At 44.4% G+C, this 22,184-nt stretch overlaps 2 protein-coding genes across 3 annotated transcripts in view; one reads left to right on the top strand and one right to left on the bottom strand.

Annotated features, from left to right (window-relative positions):
• ACAD9 (acyl-CoA dehydrogenase family member 9) overlaps positions 1–1,600 on the top strand; it is a 35,768-nt gene extending 34,168 nt beyond the window's left edge. The window contains exon 18 of the mRNA XM_010354665.2: positions 990–1,600. Coding sequence (XP_010352967.1) covers positions 990–1,090 — 101 coding nt within the window. The 3' untranslated portion in view covers positions 1,091–1,600. The remainder of the gene's footprint in view (positions 1–989) is intronic.
• The window catches only part of KIAA1257 (KIAA1257 ortholog), an 86,040-nt gene that overhangs the window by 1,406 nt on the left and 62,450 nt on the right, over positions 1–22,184 (bottom strand). Inside the window, exons 17-19 of one of the 2 annotated variants that reach the window (XM_010354648.2) lie at positions 4,569–4,733; positions 3,824–4,030; positions 3,589–3,745 (exon numbers count right to left, since the gene is read on the bottom strand). In XM_010354648.2, the coding sequence (XP_010352950.2) occupies positions 3,589–3,745; positions 3,824–4,030; positions 4,569–4,733 (529 nt within the window). Of the gene's footprint in view, positions 1–2,093; positions 3,746–3,823; positions 4,031–4,568; positions 4,734–22,184 lie in introns of those variants that run through there. The other variant, XM_030942710.1, reaches the window with a different exon arrangement.

Below are 22,184 nucleotides of genomic sequence, written 5' to 3' on the forward strand. Positions count from 1 at the left end.
GGTTCAAGCAATTCTTGTGCCTCAGCCTCCTGAGTAGTTGGGATTATAGGCATGCACCACCACGCCCAGCTAATATTTGTATTTTTAGTAGAAGCAGGGTTTCACCATGTTGGCCAGGCTGTTCTCCAATTCCTAACCTCAGGTGATCTGCCTACTTGGCTTCCCAAAGTGCTGGGATTACAGGCGTGAACCACTGTGCCTGACCCTGGCTGTATTCTTGAAGCTGTCCGGGGAAGGCTCACGAAGGGAGGAGCGCCAGGTTGTACCTGATTCTGGATACAACAGCATTTTACCTGCCCCTTTACACACTGTGACCCATCCAAAATGACCTTGCAGTGCCCTGCAGAGGTCTCAGGCCTTGGCCTAGAGAACAGAGGGCTTTGCTCGTGCTCCCCGGTCTGTCTGCAGTGCTCTTCCTCTTCTATAGCCACTTGACCCCATCTGGGTGGGAATGCCCAGCTCAGTCTACCTCTGACCCTCACAGTCCTGTTGGCCTGAGGCTCTGGATCAGTGTCCCTGCAGAGCCCAGTCCTGTTGCCAAGTGACGGGGGTAGGCGCCAGCACTGTGGCACTCGCTGAGTGGCATATGATTTTTGGCAGGTCCTAGCCCTGGGGGTAGCCCAGACCGCCCCCCCCCCCCCCCCCCCCCCCCCCCCCCCCCAGTGCTGACAGGTTATGTGCTGTGGAGGATGCTGAAATGGTTTCTCCTCCAGTGGGCTGGAATCACAGATGGAGCAAGTGCCGGCTCCACCCCACAAGATCTGGGGCTTAGAAATGAGCAGGATGAGTCCTTTGTAACTGAGAATGAAGCTGTACCCTTCTCTCCCTACAGCCCTGAATCACTTGCTAGGGGTTTGGAGGAGGGGGTCACCCTTAGGGCTGCTTCATGGTGGGTGGGCTGACTTTGTGGAAAAATGCCCCCACTTCAGCCATGTTTGTCTTATCACAATGCAGAAGGATCACCCACCATCTCTCCTTTTCCTTCCCAGATGCTCCAGAAAACCTAGATGAGCAGATTAAGAAAGTGTCCCAGCAGATCCTTGAGAAGCGAGCCTATATCTGTGCCCACCCTCTGGACAGGACATGCTGAGGCAGGGGAGAGTGTCCCCTTCTGCTGCCCGCCCCCACCCATGGCCCATTGCTGGATGACTGTCACTCTTTTTTCAGGTGTTATAACTTGGCATTATCACAGGTTGAGCCATTTGTTCCCTGTCTGCACCTGAAGGGTTGTCTCCTGGCCTGGGAGAGCCTCTTCCAGGTTTCGACCTGCAGGAGTGCTGTCTAACAGGACCATCACAGCTTCTGAACTGAGCCGGAGACAGAGAATGGAATTGCCGACCTCTGGAACTGGCGGGTATTCTGGTCATTGAGGAGACACCATAGTGGAAACTGGGGCTTGTGCTGCTGCCTCCAGGGCGTGAGGTGGGTGGGGACCTGTGTCAGGTGTGGACAGCCATTTCTGCTCAACCACACATTCTCTAAGGAACAGCTTGAAAGCTGTGTCTGGGTCATTCAATTAAACTAGAAGCAGAGGCACTTAAAACATGTACCAGGAACCATTTAACGAAGAATATAAAATGTCACAATCTGTGTACTCTTAGCCTTTGCTGTACTTGTCACACTGTTCCTCAGAACCAGCATTTAATGGGTGACAGCAGGACCCTGAGAACCACCCTTTGTTGATGGCCTCGGGTCCCCTTTGTCCTCACTCTGCAAGGAGGGCCCAGAACGCTAAGGAGCAGACACAGTGCAGTCCGCAATGCCTTGGGGTTATGAGCCCTTAGTTTTTATCCTCCTCAGGAGATAGGGAGGCTGCCTCAGCTGAGGTACCCACCTAGGGACTTTAGTTTCTTTACAAAACTGGCCTGTACTCTTGAGGAGAGGATGAATGGTATCTCCAGGCTGTCCCAGCAGGCCTTTGCATTTCTCCAGCCTCCCTTCTGCTGGCGCTTGTAAGATACACCGGGTCCCAGCGTGCTCACTGTGGTGGACTTTAAGCTTTGGTGTGGTCCTTGGGTGGTCTGGAGCTCTAAAATGCCTATTGTGGACATTCCCTTGAGCACAGAGAAAGCGGCCAGCTCTTTTTCCTCCAAGTATATTCCCAATTTACTGTGATGCTGGAAATAGGCAAGGAGGAGATTGGGAACTTGGAGAGCTGAGCTGGCTGAGGGGGGCTGGCCTGAGCATTCTGCCAGGGGTTTGGTAACTAGTTTTTAAAACGGGAAAGTTTCTAAATATTGTGACCATGTAAATAACCTCTCAGTGAAACCTAAAGTTCTGTTTTGTTAATAATAGCAAGGAAGCATTTTGCACAAAATGAAGCATGCATACCTCTGGACAAAAGGCTGCTTGGAGTTTCTTTGCACAGGGGAAGTTTGGGGAGGGGCTGTCAGACCCACCCCCCTTCTAGGCAGACCTCTGGAAGGGGGCTTCACTCTAGGCTGGTGGCATGTAAGGCCTCGGTCAGCAGCAAGTTCTCCATTCATCTATCTGGGTTGAAAAGGCCTAGCGACCAGTTCAAGCCTGTCCCTCTTATCTGTAGTTGCTAACTTTTCTTAAGCATGTTGTGGGAAGAGGAGACCCAGCATGTGTTTCTTAAATGATTTCACCAGTGAAACCCCCAGGAGACTTTTGCTGGGAAGGCTGGCAGTGGAGCTCACTAGGAAGCATTCTTACCAAGGAAAAGCCTTGTATTAGGCTAGACAGCTCTCCTAGCTGGAGCCTCCTTGAGAGCCACAGCAGTAACTGTGGGCCTGAGACATGCCCACAGAGAACAGGTCTCTTCAGGCAACCTGGGAGATCCTAGGGCCTACTGGGAAGGGAGGGAGCGAAGTCTAGGCAAATGGAGAAAGTGACATTTTAGCAAACTTGTTAGCACTTCCGTGGAGCTGTGATCAGCTGTCCTTAAGAGTCGAGGAGGAGAGCAAGCCATCATGTTCACCTGACCTAGTTTTCTGGGAGAGGTTTCTCTGGCAGACCTTGTTGTTAGATAGGTTCATGTCTCGTTCTCCCTGAACAAAGGTTCTGGCTCTGTTAACCGACAAGTTTGGATTCTATATTAACCTCTAGATGATCCTGAGATCAATTTTCATAAGCAGGGATAAAGAGGAAGAGGACTTGGAGGGACTGGTGTAGGAAGACCTATGTTTCCTGCCTCCGCCTTTCCCCCACAGGAAGAACTGTCAGTATCTTTGCAGCTGGCAGGTCCCAGTGAAGCCCAGAGCCTCTGCCTCCAGCTCTTGGCTGGACACCTAGAGATCAGTCATGGGTAATAGTGTTGAAGCTCAGGAAGCCTTTAGACCTGTCTTCCAACTTTCCCACTTTATAGCCAAAAAACCAGGCCCAGGGCATGAAGGGATTTGCCTGAAGTCACACAAATGTCACACTTCGGACTAGAATCCTGGTCTGAGTTCCAGCCCAACATTCAATCTCTTCTATCAGACCCGTTCTGCATCTTGATTTTTTTAGCATAGAAAGTTTGGTTGATAGCGTAAACAAAATGGGTACCACTGAAGATGCAGAGTGGCACAGAGCTCCTGCCTGCCCACGGCATCAGGAGGCCCAGCTTGGCAAAGCTTTGCCTGTTACCTGTTATAGGAGCTGGTGCGGGCGAAGGGGGCAGCTTGAGGAAAGGTGGTGGCTTCTTGTACAGATCAAAGTCCACGTGGTGCCTGTCCCAGCTCCACCGGTCTCGATCCAACACAGGCTCCAGTACGTTAGCAAACAGGGAGTTTTCCTTCCACTCCTAAATTGGGGGAGTAAGTAAATCAGGAGAAAGGTCCCTATGGACACCCCACCTGAGACCCTGCTCTTCCCTGTGGACCTCATTCAGCTCTTTGATGGGTGGCAGCTTGAGATCCTGAAAGCTGCCTTCAGTGTTGCTCTGAAGACCTGTCACTTGGAATCCCCTGGCTGTGAGCCAGGCTTGGCGGGATTTCTTCTGGGCTTTCTTCTCCTCTTCCTTCAAGTCCAGGGGCTCCACCATGGCTGAGAGGTAATCCTGTGAGTACGTGAATCTCTTTCTTGGCTCCTAGAAATGGGGGCAGACAGGTTGGGGTAGAAGGGCTGATAGCAATCTTGGATTTCTTGTAGGAATCAGAAACAGCTGGGGGCATAATCATAGTTCCTGACAACGTAAATAGTGCATTGAGAGGAAATGACTGTGCAGCAGCCCTGTAAGGGTCATATTATTGTCCCCTTTGATGGGAGAAGCCGTTTCCTAAAGTTAATGTGTGCTGGAAGCCTAAACCATGGCTTTCCCTTCTGTTGGTAGCTGCCTTCATAAGCAGCAATCATAAAGTGTACCCCAGAGGTAAGGATGCTACAGTTGTTCTCCTTCATGTACATCTGAGCTTCCATTGAGGATCTCGGGCTCACCCTCAGTGTGGTGGATTCTCATTTAGTGCGGAATAGAACACCTCTCAACATCTGAGCCTTGTCTACTTCCCCTAGCATGATTGGCTTTCATCTGTACACCTGAGATCCCCCACTGACCTCCAGGCAGGTGTGGTCAGAGGAAAGAATTCATGGGATTTGCAAGCTGCCATCATCCTGTCTGGGTCTCTCACCTTGGCCATCTCTTGATACAGCTCTTTCTTGGCAAGCTCTGTAGAATTCATGGTCTGGATACTATAGTTGTAGATGGCCTTGTTGGCAGGGGCTGAAATTCTAATCACCTTCGCCACGGACTTTGGAGGCTTCTTGCTGACCTGGTAGGCTTCTGTGATATTTTTCTGAAGAAAGAGACACCAGTCACTACCCACACCAGGTCATCCTCACCCCCAACTGCCAGCTCATAGGCAGTGAGATGATCTCTGGGACATAGCTGTGGTGCAGGTATTGATTGATTCCTCAATACTGGTGCTGTTATTTCATCGTAGAACCAGGGCAAAGGGCCACTAGTCCAACCTCTCACTATCCAAAATGGAATTTAAGAGGACCAAAAAATTGAGACCCCTGAGATCACTGTAACTGGAACACACATTATCTGGCCACTCATCTCCCAACCAGCTTGTGATAAAGACAATTTCTGTCTCACATGGTCAGAAGTAGGAGAGTGTGGACGGGATATTACAACCTAAAGCAGCAAGGACTGCCGTCCTTGACCGTGGTTAACTGTCAAGTGTGCGTAAGGAGTATGACCCTCATTCTCTCCAGCAGGCCCAGTATGGAAATGGGAATTCTTCCCTGAACAGAGAGAAATAAGATGGTCTGTTGGCTTCCTTTGTGAATGAAAATAGAAATGTGGAAGGAGATAAAAGACAACACAGAAGGCTGGGGGGATAGGTGGCTGGGACCCAAAACAAGGGAGAACTGGGAAAAGTTACCACTCTAAATTGTTGGGCACTGTGCAGTGTTTCATATGCATATTTCACAGTAATCTTCAGCAAAATACCATCTTTTACCTTGAAAAATTTTTTTAGCACAAGATGGTGACCTTAGCTCAAATACAGTGGCTTGACTTTGGAATCTTTGAGGAATTTCTGCACAAGAATACAGAATAATAAGGGGAGGACAAAATCTGCGATTCACACACATGAAAGAACAGACTGTCTAGGCAACAGGGATGCAAGGCAAAGACAGGTCTAGGTCCTCAGACTTTGGAGCACCTGCGAGAAGATTATACTAGGGATGCCATGTAAAGCAAGGATCCTGTCATGGCCCACACAAAACTTCAATCAATATTTCTTGATGGGTCCAGTTTTTTTAGTTGTCCTTAGGTGGGGAGTTGATCTGAGTTTCTCAGTCTGCCATTCCTAGAAGTCCCTGCTCCTTCCAAATCCTAGAATTGGTGAATTACAACCTAGGGGGACAGATTCTTCTTTCCATGTTACTCCTTTCTTACAATTTGAAGTTGAAATTCTGACCTAATGCTTGTTAGAGGGAAAGCAAACTGTTCCATAGTTCTTCTGGGTGCCTGAGATTCTCTGCCAAGGGGTGACACCTGCAGGATAATTTGGACTCAGAGCAAAAGTCGATGCTAGAGAAGTACGTAACAGTATTAAAAAAAGGCCACAGACTGAACAACTGAAGCTAAATTATTGGAAAAGATGAGCTAAGAATTTAACATAAATTATTTTAAAATAAGAGTGAAGATAGCAATATGAAGCAGAAGTAAGATTAAAAGGAAAAGTATTGAGTATGAAAATAGTTGAAATAGAAGACAAGAGAAAGATATATTGCAGAAATGATACTGTTGTAGAACGAATGAATGAACTGGAAGATCCACTTGAGATATGCTGTCAGAAAGTAGTCCTGTATAAAAAGATAAAATTAGAAACTGAGCATAGAGGATGGAAATAACATCCCAATAACAGAAGTCCCAAAAGGAGGGGAAAAGAACAAGAAAATTTGAAGAAATAATGAATGTCAGAAAAGACAAAACTTCCAAGCCTGGGTACACTATTATTAGTGGGATTTAAGCAAACAAATACAAAGATAAACTCTCAAAGCTTCTAGAGGAAAAGAGCAGGCCACCTGTAAAGAAAAAAGTATCACTTGTGATCAGATCCACAACAGCAACAAGGTAAATTAACTTCAACCTAGAATTTCATATCCAGGCAACCTGTGTAATTGTGAGGGCATATGCTTAGGTTTACAAGGCCTTAGGTTTTATACAAAACCCTCCTTTAAAAACTCTTGGGGCCGGGTGTGATGGCTTATGCCTGTAATCCCAGTACTTTGGGAGGCTGAGGCAGGCAGATCATCTGAGGTCAGGAGTTCGAGACCAGCTTGGCCAACATAGTGAAACCCTTTCCATTCTAAAAAATACAAAAATTAGCTGGGCATGGTGGCACATGCCTATAGTCCCAGTCACTTGGGAAGCTGAGGCAGGAGAATTGCTTGAACCCAGGAGGTGGAGGTTGCATTGAGCTGAGATCATGCCGCTCTACTCTAGCCTGAGTGACAGAGCGAGACTTCGTCTCAGAAAAACAAACAAAAGTCATGGGAGAAAATTCAAAATGGAGGAGGAACATGCAGGAGGATTCAAGGTTAGCAAGTAATGTCCAGTATCCTAGTAAAGTTGTCTTAAAAGGACTAGGAAAAAGTAAAATTTCAGAGCCTGAAACTGAAATTCTAGAGACTATAAAAGGGATGGTGTTGTGTGGGTAGGAGATGAGATAAGAGGGATGAGAATGTACTATTTGTCTTACAAAGGGAATATAGTTTTATGAGTTTAACAATTATGAGTTTAACAGTTCAGTAGGAATGCCTAACCATATGGTCTTCAGGATAACCACCTTAAAAACAAAGATAGAATGTATAACTTAAGTCCACAGAAGAAAACTTGATCTACCCAAAGAACACAGGAATGGAAGGTTTAAAAGTAGATTAGGTGGCAAAAATGCCTCATCTAACAGTAATTAGTGTTAAGCTTGCCAATTAAAGAATCTCAGATTGGATTTTTTTTTTTTTTTTTTTTTGAGACAGAGCTTCGCTCTTGTTGCCCAGGCTGGAGTGGAATGGCGCGATCTTGGCTCACTACAACCTCCGCCTTCCAAGATGAAGTGATTGTCCTGCCTCAGCCTCCTAAGTAGCTGGGATTACAGGCGTGTGCCACCATGCCTGGCTAATTTCGTATTTTTAGTAGAGATGGGATTTCACCATGTTCAGGCCGGTCTTGAACGCCTGACCTCAAGAGTTCCACCCACTTTAGCCTCCCAAAGTGCTGGGATTACGGGTGTGAGCCACCACACCCAGCCTGGATTTTTTTTTTTTTTTTAAGCTAACAATATGCTATCTGTAAAACTTTCAACACAAAGATACAGGTTTGACAGCTAAAGGGAGACAGCATATACGCTAGGCAAAAAGCATCAGAAAACAAAGACAAAAAAGCTGTGTGGCATTCTTAATATCTGCTGAAACAATTCAAGTTAAAAATCTATCAAAAGGGGCAAAAGGATATTGTATATTGAGGACAACAAAAAGGTATAACTTGTAAATATATATGCACCTAGCAGTATAGTCTGAAAATATATTAAGAAACAACTGACAGGATTACAAGAAGAAACAGACATCTATCTAACATCACTGGAGAGCAACCAAGGCAACCAGGATTTGAGAGGCCAAGAATTTGGAGAAAAGGGAAATAATGGTGGTTCCATTTTCTTTTTGCAGTTTTTTCTCAAGGGATTTACTGACTACTAAGTTGCACATGGATAAGGCAGAAATAAGAACGTAAGCAGAAAAAGAAGCTAAGAATGTATTTTGGAAAATGTTGCATTGCTAGGGAAACAAAATTGGATTTCAAAATTGGAAATTGTGCCAAGGAGGAAGGGCCCTGGTACCTCTAGGCCTCCAGTTTAGAATTCAGAAAATCTGTGCTTTAGGAGTAAGGGCAAGCCTGGCTCTGATTAAGGAGATTTATCTGTCCTCTGTCTCCTGCTGTATCATCTCTGGAATAAGACATCAAGAGTCTCTACAGTTTTCAATACACTCTTTACCATTTAACAAAAAATAACAGACATGCCAGGAAACAGGATGAAAAGATGGAAAACAAGAAAAAAGAGAGACAATAGAAACAGACCCCAGGTAATCCAGATATTGGAAGTATCAGACAAGAACATTAAACTAGTCTGGACATGGTGGCTCATGCCTGTAATCGCAGCACTTGGGGAGGCCGAGGTGGGTGAATCACCTGAGGTGAGGAGTTAGAGACCAGCCTAACCAACATGGTGAGACCCTGTTTCTACTAAATATACAGAAATTAGCTGGGCGTGGTGGTAGGTACCTGTAGTCCCAGCTACTTGGAAGGCTGAGGCAGGGAGAATTGCTTGAACCCAGGAGGCAGAGGTTGCAGTGAGCCAACTGGACTCTAGCCTGGGTGACAGAGCAAGACTCCATCTCAAGAAAAAATAATAATAATTATGATTAATCAAAATAAATGAAAATGAGAATTTCACCAGACACCTGGAACCTATAGGAAAAGTAAATGGAAATCATAGAATTGAAGAAATCATTAAAGTTAAGATCCAGTAGATGGGTTTAATTGCAGCTTGGACACAGTGTTGGGGAAAAGCTGAATGTTGGGGAAAAAGGCTGAGACAGGGCTTGCATGTCTGACATAATGTAAAAGAGTCTTGGAACATGTCTGGGATCCAGGGTCTAAAACCCCTTGTGGCCTTTGGATCACCAAGCTCTGTGCCAAAGGGTGGAAGGCTGCCCTGCTGCACCACAATGTAAACCCAGGGCACAAGCCACGCGGGCACATCTTGGATGGAATCCAGGGCTCAGGTCATAAAACCCCTCGTGGCCGCTTTAATGTGTCTAGACTTGCTGGCACCTTGCTTCTAGCACTCTCAGGCTCATAGATTGATTGTATCTTAAACTAGAAGAACATGTTTCCCATTATCTTAAGTAGCAGAACATGTTCCATATGCTTCAGAGGAAATGCTAAACCGTCACAGCTGTAGATCATGCACTTGATACACTGCTGTCTTTCAAACCCCACATCCTCACCATCTGCTTTGATCACCAGTAAGTAGTGTAGGCTTCCAGAGCTCAGGGCCTTCACAGCCTCCATACTAGTGTTGGCCCCTGGTCCCATTTTATGCACTCTGGTCTCATTCCTTTGACTCTGCCGGATTTCCTAGCCCCCAACGCCTGGTGTTGGGTCTGATCACCCCAACATTCCTGGTGCCCAATGTGAGGTGATGAAGACCCCGGCGAAGGAATGCTAGATGTGTGAAAGCAGAAGATGCATCATCAGAGGACACCTAAGGATGACTGAAAGAAGCTCAGGAAAGCTGAGGGCTCAGAAGAACCAGGGTAACAATGGGACAAAGTGAAAGCAAACATTCTGCTTATTTGAATTTCTTAAGGCATTTATTACGAAGAGGGGGAGTGAAAGTTAGTACTCAGAATTTGTTACCACTCTTTAGTACAGTAGAACAGTTTTGCCCATGGTTTCTGGAACAAGGGACTATGGAGTTGGATGAATGGGAGAGAATTGGCAGAGATTTTAAAAAGGGATATAAAGATGGAGCAACAATTCCAGTTTCCATTTGGTCAATGTGGGCGCTAATAAAGGCAGCTCTTGAGCCATTTCAAACAGGGCAGATTCAGATGAGGAAGAGGAGGACGAGTGCGAAAAACTAACTTCAGATTCTGAATGTGAGGAGCAAAAAACCAGAAGAGGTTTATGAAAAGAAGGAGAAACTGAAAAAGGTATATTTTACTAGCTTGTCGGCTCTGCCTGCTGAATTAAGTGAATGGCCACCTCCTCCCTCTCCCCTTAATGAAAAACTTACTGCTCCTGTAGTTACAACATTAAAACCTGGAGCAATTGGTGGTGCTATACAAAATTCTATTCAAAAAGCTAGAGCTGAGGGAGACCTTGAAACATGGCAATTTCCGGTTACTATAACCCAGGAAGGAGGACAGAATATAGCCAATTGGACCACTTTTCTTTATAAGTTATTAAAGAAATTTAAGGAAGCCATTAGTCAATATGGGCCAAATTCTCCTTTTGTGCAAACTTTATTTAAAAATGTGGCTCTTGATAATAAGTTAATACCGTATGATTGGGATACTTTAACAAAATCTGTTCTCACTCCATCTCAGTATTTACAGTTTAAAACTTGGTGGGCTGATGAAGCTCAGACTCAGGCAAGGGAAAACAAGTGAAGCCACCTGTGCCTGTTTCCTTTGAACAGTTCATGGGAATTGGCCCTAATTGGGGTTGATTAGAAAATCAATCAGTACTGGAGGATGTCGCCATTGTTCAGTTGCACACTCTGTGCTTACGGGCATGGGAAAGGATAAATGTTACAGGGAAAAATATCCTTCTTTTAGTTCTGTCCGACAGGGACCTAAAGAACCATATATTGATTTTATTGCTCGGCTCCAAGAGGCTGTGTATAAAACCATAACTGATGAACAGCTCAGGATGTTGCAATACAGCTTCCTACATACAATAATGCTAATGCAGTGTCAAACTGCTATTAGACCCCTGACAGGGAAGCCTCATTTAGCTGAATATATTAAGGCTTGTGATGGCATTGGGGGTAACTTACATAAGGCTACTCTTTTAGCTCAGGCTATGGCTGGATTGAAAGCAGGAAAGAATATGCCCCGTTTCTCAGGCTCTTATTTCAATTGTGGGCAATTTGGACACACAAAAAAGGAATGTAGAAAAGGAAATCAAAAGGCAAAAACTACCATCAATCAACAGAAAAGGCCCGGTGTATGCCCCCAGTGTAAGAAAGGCAATCACTGGGCAAATCAGTGTCATTCTAAATTTAGCAAAGATGGACAACCTCTTTCGGGAAACGGGAAGAGGGGCCCGCCTCAGGTCCCTCAACAAACCGAGGCATATCCGGCACAGCCAGTGCCCTTACAAACATACAATTGTCCCCTGCCACAGTAGGCAGTGCTGCTATAGACCTCTGCAGCACAATTCCCATCTCCTTACTTCCTGGGGAGCCACCAAAGAAGGTCCCCACAGGCATCAGGGGACCCTTACCTTCAGGAACAGTCGGTCTATTACTTGGTCTAGTTTAAGAGGTGTCACTGTGCATATGGGAATAATTGACTCTGATTATACCAGAGAAATTCAATCAGTTGGCTGGGCATGGTGGCTCACGCCTGTAATCCCAGCACTTTGGGAGGCCGAGGTGGGCGGATCACGAGGTACGGAGATCGAGACCATCCTGGCTAACACGGTGAAACCCCGTCTCTACTAAAAATACAAAAAAATTATTCGGACGTGGTGGTGGGTACCTGTAGTCCCAGCTCTTAGGGAGGCTGAGGCAGAAGAATGGCGTGAACCCAGGAGGCAGAGCTTGCAGTGAGCCAAGATCACACCACTGCACTCCAGCCTGGGCAACAGAGCAAGACTCCGTCTCAAAAAAAAAAAAAAAAAAAAAGATTCAATTAGTTATTAGTTCTTCAACTCCATGGTCTGCCTCCCCAGGAGAAAGAATTGCTTAGTTATTGTTGTTACCTTACACAAAACTAGGAAGCAGCACAATGAAAAGAACAGGCTTTGGTAGTACTAATCCAGCAGGAAAGGCTGTATATTGGGTTAATCAAGTGTCTGACAGAAGACCTATTTGTACAGTAACTATTCAGGGAAAGGATTTTGGAAGGACTAGTAGATACTGGAGCTGATGTCTCTATTACAGCTTTAAATCAATGGCCCCAACACTGGCCCAAACAAAAGACTTCCATGGGTATTGTTGGCATAGGGACTGCTTCAGAAGTTTTTCGAAGTTCCTTGATTTTACCATGTCAAGGGCCGGATGGCCAGGAAGGAACAATTCAACCTATTATTACACCTATTCCTGTCAATTTATGGGGTAGAGACTTATTGCAACAATGCGGTGCCCACCAAACATCTGAAGATCTGTTATGAGCCACAGCATCTAGTGGACCCACCTGTACAGTACAAATTGAAGGTTTAAAGATTGCTTTTTTGCTATACTGTTGCACAAGAAGGATAAGCCTCAATTTGCTTTCTCTGTGCCTTCTGTTAGAAGGGGCCTGTTTCTCATTATCAGTGGAAAGTTTTACCCCATAGTAATTAACCAAAGAGGCAGAACCTGAGTTACAGCTTGTAGAACAAATGCTTCAGCAATGGTATGCCTCCCAGCTATGGCAACAAAAGTTTTTGCTTCTGTTTCACTAGTTTACTAACGTGGGGTTGAGGGTATGCTTGTGTTTTTGCAGGACATGAACAAACCGTATGGGTGCCCTCAAGATGTGTACGACCATGGAACAGGAGACTGGAGGGACCCATGGATCCCAACCATGGACCGGGTTCCCCCAGTACGAGCCATGAGCCAGTTGAATCTGAATGCAAAGATGGAACAAGGACCGACTGGAATCACACTGACATCAACCCCCATAACATGGGGACAGATCAAGAAAACCACACAGGAAGCTGAGAAACTGCTGGAGCACCAGGGTTTCACCTTTTGCTGGAACTCAGAGGTACAATAGATGCTTAACGGACCAATGCTTTCTGACTGAGCTCCTCTCTACCCTGAATACAAGAGACCCTAATAGGCAGGAATATCATCGTCCCTATTCAGCATGAAGAAGTTGCAGAAGACGGACCTTCATCCTTCTGCAACCCTTAGGATTAAGGGTCCTCTTGTAAAAGGGAAAGGAGAAATACGTAAGAAGCATTCAAACCAGAGTGACTGCATTTTGAATAAGGGCTAAGAAAAATGAAGCTGAATCACCAACCGGCAATTAAGGGTGGCACAGCCTGCAATTGCCTTGCTCAATTAATTTAAAAACAAAAAGAGAGCCGGGCGCGGTGGCTCAAGCCTGTAATCCCAGCACTTTGGGAGGCTGAGACGGGCGGATCACGAGGTCAGGAGATCGAGACCATCCTGGCTAACACGGTGAAACCCCATCTCTACTAAAAATACAAAAAACTAGCCGGGCGAGGTGGCGGGCGCCTGTAGTCCCAGCTACTCCAGAGGCTGAGGCAGGAGAATGGCATGAACCCGGGAGGCGGAGCTTGCAGTGAGCTGAGATCTGGCCACTGCACTCCAGCCCGGGCGACAGAGCAAGACTCCGTCTCAACAACAACAACAAAATAATAAAAAAATAAAAACAAAAAGAGGACCTTTTGGATTCAAAGTTGTGTTCAGCCACCTTTTATGCTAGCAATAGGGAATGTTACTCTTAAATGCATTCTGGAGGGCAAAGATGAAAATCTCATCCTTGATATTGTAAAACTAAAAGAGTAGATTTTTGAAGCCTGTCAGGCTCACTTAGCCCTGCTCCCTGGAACTGATATTTTGAACAAGACAGCCAATGGGTTGTCCACAATCCTCTTAAATGAAGGCCATTGAAAGCTCTACACTTGCAGATTTTGTTCTAATAATTATGTGTTTGTGCTGTCTCCTTTTAGTCTGCAGATGCAGAAGCCACCTCTGGAGAGAAAGCTGCCATCAAGAACAAGCAATGATAGCTGTGGCGGTTTTACAAAAAAGAAAAGGGGGCATGTTGGGGAAAAGCTGAGTGTTGGGAAAAAAGCTGAGGCTGGACTTGCATGTCTGATATATTGTAAAAGAGTCTTGGAACATGCCTGGGGTCCAGGGTCTAAAACCCCTCATGGCCTTTGGAACACCAAGCTCTGTGCTAAAGGGTGGAAGGCAGCCCTGCCACACCACAGTCTGAGCCCAGGGCATAAAACGCCTCATAGCGCCAGGTGTGGTGGCTCATGCCTGTAATCCCAGCCAGCACTTTGGGAGGCTGAGGCGGGCGGATCACGAGGTCAGGAGATCCTGGCGAACACGGTGAAACCCCATCTCTACTAAAAATACAAAAAAATTAGCTGGGTGTGGTGGCAGGCGCCCATAGTCCCAGCTTCTGGGGACGCTGAGGCTGGAGAATGGTGTGAACCCAGGAGGCAGTGGAGCTTGCAGTAAGCTGAGATCGCACCACTGCACTCCAGCCTGGGCGACAGAGCGAGACTCCATCTCAAAAAAAAAAAAAAAAAAAAAAAAACTCCTCGTGGCTTGGATGGAATCCAGGGCTCAGGGCATAAAACCCCTCGTGGCCTCTGGAGTGTGTCTAGACTTGCTGGCTCCTTGCTTCTAGCACTCCCAGGCTCATAGATCGATTGTATCTTTTTTTTTTTTTTTTGAGACGGAGTTTTGCTCTTGTTGCCCAGGCTGGAATGCAATGGCGTGATCTCGGCTCACCACAACCTCCGCCCCCTGGGTTCAAGTGATTCTCCTGCCTCAGCCTCCCAAGTAGCTGGGATTACAGTCATGCACTACCATGCCCGGTTCATTTTGTAATATTTTTAGCAGAGGCATGGTTTCTCCATGTTGGTCAGGCTAGTCCCGAACTCCTGACCTCAGGTGATCCACCTGCCTCGGCCTCCCAAAGTGCTGGGATTACAAGTGTGAGCCACTGCACCCAACTGATTGTATCTTAAACTAGAAGAACATGTTTGCCATTATCTCAAGTAGAACATTTTCCATTTGCTTCAAAGAAATTGCTAAACTGTCACAGCTGTAGATCATGCGCTGATACACTGCTTTCTTTCAACCCCCACATCCTCACCACCTGCTTCTTTGATCACCAATAAATAATGTGGGCTTCCAGAACTTGGGGCCTTCACAGCCTCTGTATTAGCATTGGCCCCCTGGTCCCACTTTATGCACTCTTGTCTTGTCTCATTCCTTTGTGAGAATGAGAACTCTGCTGGACTTTGTGGCCCCCACGGCCTGGTGTTGGGTCTGATCACCCCAACACACAGCAGGGGATACGATTAGTGATTTAGCAAAACAGCAATCTCCAACCTTTTTGGCACCAGGGACTGGTTTTGTGGAAAACAGTTTTTCCACGGCCAGTGGGAGAAGGTTGTATGGGCATGGTTTGGGGATGAAACTGTTCCACCTCAGCTCATCAGGCATTGGTTAGAGTCTCATAAGGAACATGCAACCTAGATCCCTTGCATGTTCAGTTCACAATAGCATTCACCCTCCTATGAGAATCTAATGCCACCACTGATGTGACAGGAGGTGGAGCTCAGGTGGTAATGCTCACTTGTCCACTGCTCACCTTCTGTTGTGCCACCCAGTTTCTAACAGGCCTCAAACTGCTACTGGTCCATAGCCTGGGGGTTGGGGACCCCTGCATCAGAAGATATATTGGTTGAAAATAATCAGATTGAAGGACAAAAAGGAGAAAAAAAGACTGTAAAATAAAAAGTGTGAGATGTATAAATAATATCAGATGCAGATCATGGTGAAAATATCTAACATTGGAGTCCCAGGAGGAGAGGGAGAGAAGATGAATATAAGTAATATCTGAAGAGAAATACTGTCTTAGAACTTTTAAAACTTAAGCTACGGATTTAACAAGTTCTAGAAACCCACGGCAGGTTAAATACAAAGAAAAACATGCCTATGAGCATCACAATAAAACTGCCGAAAACCAAAGAAAAGAAAAAAAATTTAAGCAGCCAGAGACAGCCAAATTATCTTCAAAAGAACAAGACTGGTTGGCAGCTGACCAACAGAAACAATGGAAGTCAGAGGACAAGGGAATGATGTCTTTAAAGTGTTAATAGCGGCCGGGCGCGGTGGCTCAAGCCTGTAATCCCAGCACTTTGGGAGGCCGAGACGGGCGGATCACAAGGTCAGGAGATCGAGACCATCCTGGCTAACACGGCGAAACCCCGTCTCTGCTAAAAAAAAAAAAAAATACAAAAAACTAGCCGGGCGAGGTGGCGGGCACCTATAGTCCCAGCTACTCGGGAGGCTGAGACAGGAGAATGGCGTGAACCCGAAAGGTGGAGCTTGCAGTGAGCTGTGATCCGGCCACTGCACTCCAGTTTGGGCAACAGAGCGAGACTCCGTCTCAAAAAAATAAATAAATAAATAAATAAAATAAAGTGTTAATAGCTGCCAAGCTAGAATTCTAAACCCAGGAAAAATACCCAAAAACTCTAACCACAGAAAAATTAATTGGTACTCACAAATACTTCTGAACACTGAAACAATGAAAAGACAAGTCACAGACTGGGAAAAGAGACACATCTAACAACTCATATTTGAATAACAGTAAAACACTGTCAATTAGAAAAATACAACTAGATTTATTTTAAATGGAGAAAATATATACATTTGAACAAGCACTTTATAAAAGGAGATATCCAAATAGCCAATCATATGTGAAAAGGTGCTCAACATTATTCAGAGAGAGAGACATTAAAGCCTGAATGTGGCTGGGCATGGTGGCTCATGCCTGTAATCCCAGCACTTCGGGAGGCTGAGGCAGGTGAATCACCTGAGGTCAGGAGTTCAAGACCAGCCTGGACAATATGGTGAAACCCTGTCTCTACTAAAAGTACAAAAATTAGCCAGGCATGGTGGCACACACCTGTAGTCCCAGCCACTCAGGAGGCTGAGGCAGGGAGAATTGCTTGAACCTGGGAGGCAGAGGTTGCAGTGAGCTGAGATCACACCACTGCACTCCAGCCTGGGTGACAGGGCAAGATGCCATCTCAAAAACAACAAGAAGCCTGAATGTAATACCAGTACACCTCACCTGAGCAGTGAACATAAAACCAAATCTAGCCACATATGCATGATGATTATACATGAAGAAGTGAGATTTATCCCAGGAATCCAAGGCTGGTTTAACATGCAAATATGAAATAATGTAGCATACCATATTAATAATGAACAAAAACCACATGATCACAATATTTGCATTCAACAAAAGCATTTTTTTTTTGTTAAATGCATCTATTTTCACAAAATTTTCACAATTTAATTTTTAAAATGCATATATTGTGAAAACATGTATATATAATGTGGAAAAATTATTTAACAAATATCCACCACCTATTCATACTGAACTCTCAACAAACTAAGATTAGAAGGGAACTTCCTTGACCTGATAAAGGGCATCTCTCAAAAATCTGCAGTTAATGTCCAACTTAATGGTAAAAGCCTGAATACTTTCTCCCCAAGATGACAAGCAAGGCAGGCATGTCTGCTCTCACCACTCCTCTTCAACACTGCACTTTATACCAGACATTCTAGACAATGCAAAGGGAGAAACAGAGGGAAAGACAAAGAGAAGGAAGAAAAGAGTGAGGAAAGCAAGTGTTATGGACTGAATGTCTTCACACTCAAATTCCTCTATTGAAGCTCTAACCCCCAGCCTGGCTCTATTTGGAGTAGGGAAGTAATTAAGGTTAAATGAGGTCATAAGGTTGGGCCCAGATCTGATAGGATTAGTGTCTTTGTAAGAAGAGACATCAGAGGATGGGCGAGGTGGCTCACACCTGTAATCCCAGCACTTTGGTAGGCCAAGGCGGGCGGATCACAAGGTCAGGAGATCGAGACCAGTGTGGCCAACATGGCAAAACCCTATCTCTACTAAAAATACAAAAATTAGCTGGGTGTGGTGGTGTGTGCTTGTCATCCCCGCTACTCGGGAGGCTGAGGCAGGAGAATGGCTTGAACCCAGGAGGCGGAGATTGCAGTGAGCCAAGATTGCGCCTCTGCGCCACTGCACCCCAGCTTGGCAACAGAGTGAGACTCTGTCTTAAAAAAAAAAAGAGAGAGAGACATTAGAGATCTCTCCTTTCTCTCCATTCACACACAACAAAGAGATCATGAGTACACAGCAAGATGGTGGCCACCTACAAGCCAAGAGAAAAGGCCTCAGAATTAAACCGACCTTGCCAGACTCTTAGTTTTAGACGTTCCAGCCTCCAGAATAGTGAGGAAATAATTTTCTGTTGTTTGAACCTCCGAGCTTATGACAGCCCAGGCAGAAGGAAAGGAAGGAAGGAAGAGTATCCAGATTGGAAAGGAAAATGACCTTTCTTCACAGATGACGTGATCCAGTTCAAAAGGTTGTAGGATACCAGATCAATGTACAAAAATTAATTCTATCTCTATATTATGGAAACAATACAGAAAGTAATTCAATTCATAGCACCATTAATTTCACGAAAGAAGTGCAAGAGTTGCACATTGAGAACTACAGAAATTGCTGAGGAAAACTGAACACCTAAATAACAGTGGAGACATTACATGTTCATAAATTGGCAACCCCAAAATTGCTAAGTTGGCAGTATTTCCCAAATCAATCTACAGATTCAGTAAAATTCCTACCAGGCATGGTGGTTCACGCCTGTAATCCCAGCACTTTGGGAGGCTGAGACGGGCGGATCACAAGGTCAGGAGATCAACACCATCCTGGCTAACACGGTGAAACCCCGTCTCTACCAAAAAAAAAAAATTAGCCAGGTGTGGTGGCAGGTGCATGTAGTCCCAGCTACTTGGGAGGCTGAGGCAGGAGAATGGCATGAACCCGGGAGGCCGAGCTTGCAGTGAGCCAAGATCACACCACTGCACTCCAGCCTGGGCGACAGAGGGAGACTCCATCTCGAAAATAAATAAATAAATAAAATCCCCATGAAATTCCTATAGAATTTTTTACAAAAATTGGCAAGCTGATCTTAAAATATATGTGGAAATGCAAAGGACCCAAAGTAGTCAAAGCAATTTGGAAAAGAACAAAGTTAAAGAACTTACAAAATCCAACTAACTAACTATAATTAAAGTCATCAAGACAATGTGTTGCTGGTATATGGAGAGGCATATAAGTTAATGGAACATAGTTTAGAACTCAGATATAAACTCTTACATTTATGGTCAATTCTTGACAAAGGTGCTAAGTCAATCCAATGGGGGAATAGCTAGTCTTTGCAAGAAATGATGTGAGGACAACTGGATATCCATATGCAAAAAGATTAATTTAGACCCTTACATTGGACCTCAAAAAAATGGTTCACAGATCTAAATGTGCGAGTTAAGAGTAAGTGTAAGAGAAAGGATATGAAATGATCTTTATAACTTTAAGCAGAGTCCTTAGCTATAACACCAAAAGCATGATTGCTAAAAGAAAAAACATAAATTGGAATTTATCAAAATTAAAAGCTTTTATACTTCAAAAGTTTTTTCTTACACCATTAAGAAAAAAAGACAAGCCACAAATATGGAGAAAATATTTGCAAATCATATTTCCCATTAAGTACTTGTATCCAGAATATATAACAACTCAACAATAAATAGACAACTTGATTTTAAAATGGATAAATGATACAAACAGAGGACCAGGCATGGTGGCTCATAATTGTAATCCCAGCACTTCAGGAAGCCAAGGTGGGAGGATTGCCTGAGCCCAAAGGGTTCAAGATCAGCCTGGGTAACATAGTGAGACCCTGTCTCAATTTGAAAAAAGAGATTAATTCAAAAAGATACAAATATAGATTACATCAAAGGAGCTTTATTAATTCCTAATAAGCACGTTAAAAGATATCTAACATCGTCAGTTATTATAAAATGCAAATTAAAAACACTAGAATGGCTATAATCAAAAGGACTGATAAGAAGTGTTTGTATGAATGTGGAGAAACTAGAACCCTCTTGCATTGCTGGTAGGGATGTTAAGATTGTGCAACTACACTGTAAAAACTGCTTTTCTTACAATGTAATTTCTTAAAATCATAAATATAAACCTACCTATATGACAGCAATTCCACTCCTAGGTTCTACCCAAGAGAAATGAAAACATATTTTCACATAATGATTTGTATGCAAATGTTCATAGAAGCAATATTTATAATAGCCCCAAGCAAGAAATAATAGTAATTTCAAAAAGTGGTGAATGGATAAATATGGTACATCAATTCAATGGAAGAATATTCAGCAATAAAAAAGGAACATACTGCTGATATATTCAGGAACATGGATGACCCTCAGAAACTTTATGCTCAGTGAAAGAAGCCAGACACAAAAATTTACATAATTATATGGTTCCAATTACCTTAAATATTCAGACAAGGCAAATCTATCAAGACAGAAAGCAGATCAGTGGTTATGTGGGACTAAGAATGGAGCAGAGATTGACTGTAAACTAGCATGAGAATACTTTTTGTGGGGATGGAAATGTTCTAAAACTGGATTGTGATGATGGTGTTATAACTATAAATTTACTAAAAACTATTTATATATACTTATAATGAGTGAATTTTATGGTATGTAAATTGTATCTCAAGGTGTAAAAATGTGAAAAAATTAAATTATGGGTGGGTTTCAATTATTATAGTATGAAGAGGAAATTTAAAGCCATTTTAGAGTAGCCATATCTAAGATAATAGGAACATGATTTTTTAAAAAGCTGGAACAATACTTACAAGCGATTTCAGCAAATTTACAAGAGATGGGGGCTAGTAAATAAATTGTATACTACTATATTATAAAATTGTCTATAATATTGCATTTTTTTTGAGACGGAGTCTCGCTTTGTCGCCCAGGCTAGAGTGCAGTGGCGCGATCTTGGCTCACTGCAACCTCCGCCTCCCAGGTTCACGCCATTCTCCTGCCTCAGCCTCCTGAGTAGCTGGGACTATAGACACCTGCCACCAAACCCAGCTAATTTTTTCGTATTTTTAGTAGAGATGGGGTTTCACTGTGTTCGCCAGGATGGTCTCAATCTTACCTCGTGATCCGCCTGCCTCAGCCTCCCAAAGTGCTGGGATTACAGGTGTGAGCTACTGTGCCTGGCCCTGCAAAATCTTTAAAAACCCTTCCTTGTGGCTGGGCATGGTAGCTCACACCTGTAATCCCAGCTCTTTGGGAGGCCAAGGTGGGTGGATCACTAGAGGTCAGGAGTTCGAGACCAACCTGGGCAACATGGCGAAACCCAATCTCTACTAAAAATACAAAAATTAGCCAGGCATGGTGGTTGTGCCTGTAATCCCAGCTACTCAGGAGGTTGAGGCAGGAGAATCGCTTGAGCCTGGGAGGCAGGTACTGCAGTGAGCCGAGATCATGCCACTACACTCCAGCCTGGGCAACAGAGCAAGACCATCTCAAAAATAAAAATAAATTTAAAATGCTTCCATATTATGTGGCATTAACAAAATTATATTAACCCATGAAATGAATATATATTCTTGTACATATCTTAAGCGCACTGAGAGGTAGGATAAGGAAGACTGCAAATACTCTCAATATTGTTTGACTTTTTTTGTTTGTTTGAGACAGGGTCTCATTCTGTCGCTCTGAATGCTGGAATGCAGTGGTGCAATCTCAGCTCACTGCAACCTTACCTCCCAGGTTCAAGTGATTCTCCTGCTTCAGCCTTCCAAGTAGCTGAGATTACAGGTGCACACCACCACATCTAGCTAATTTTTGTATTTTTAGTAGATACAGGGGTTTTGCCATGTTGGCCAGGCTGGTCTTGAACTCCTGGCCTCAAGGGATCTGCCTGCCTCAACCTCCCAAAATGCTGGGATTACAGGCATGAGGCACTGTGCCCCGCATTGAGACAGGGTCTCGCTCTGCCATCCAGGCTGGAATGTAATGGCGTGATCTTGGCTCACTGCAACCTGTGCTTCCCAGGCTCAAGCCTCAGCCTCCTGAGTAGCTAGGACTACAGGTACATGCCACCATGCCCAGCTAATTTTTTGTAGAGACGGTTTCGCCATGTTGCCCAGGCTGGTCTCAAACTTCTGAGCTTAAGCAACCTGCCCACCTCGTCCTCCCAAAGTTCTATGATATATATATTTTTATTAAACGAGAAATAAAAATGAACGAAATAGCCAACTCGAGAAGATAGAAAAAAGGAGAAAGGTGTATGTTTTAAAGTATCATAAAAAAAAAGCTGAAGTTAATGAATTAGAA

This window comes from Rhinopithecus roxellana, chromosome 1 (genome assembly GCF_007565055.1).
Source record: "Rhinopithecus roxellana isolate Shanxi Qingling chromosome 1, ASM756505v1, whole genome shotgun sequence".
Lineage (NCBI taxonomy): Eukaryota > Metazoa > Chordata > Mammalia > Primates > Cercopithecidae > Rhinopithecus > Rhinopithecus roxellana.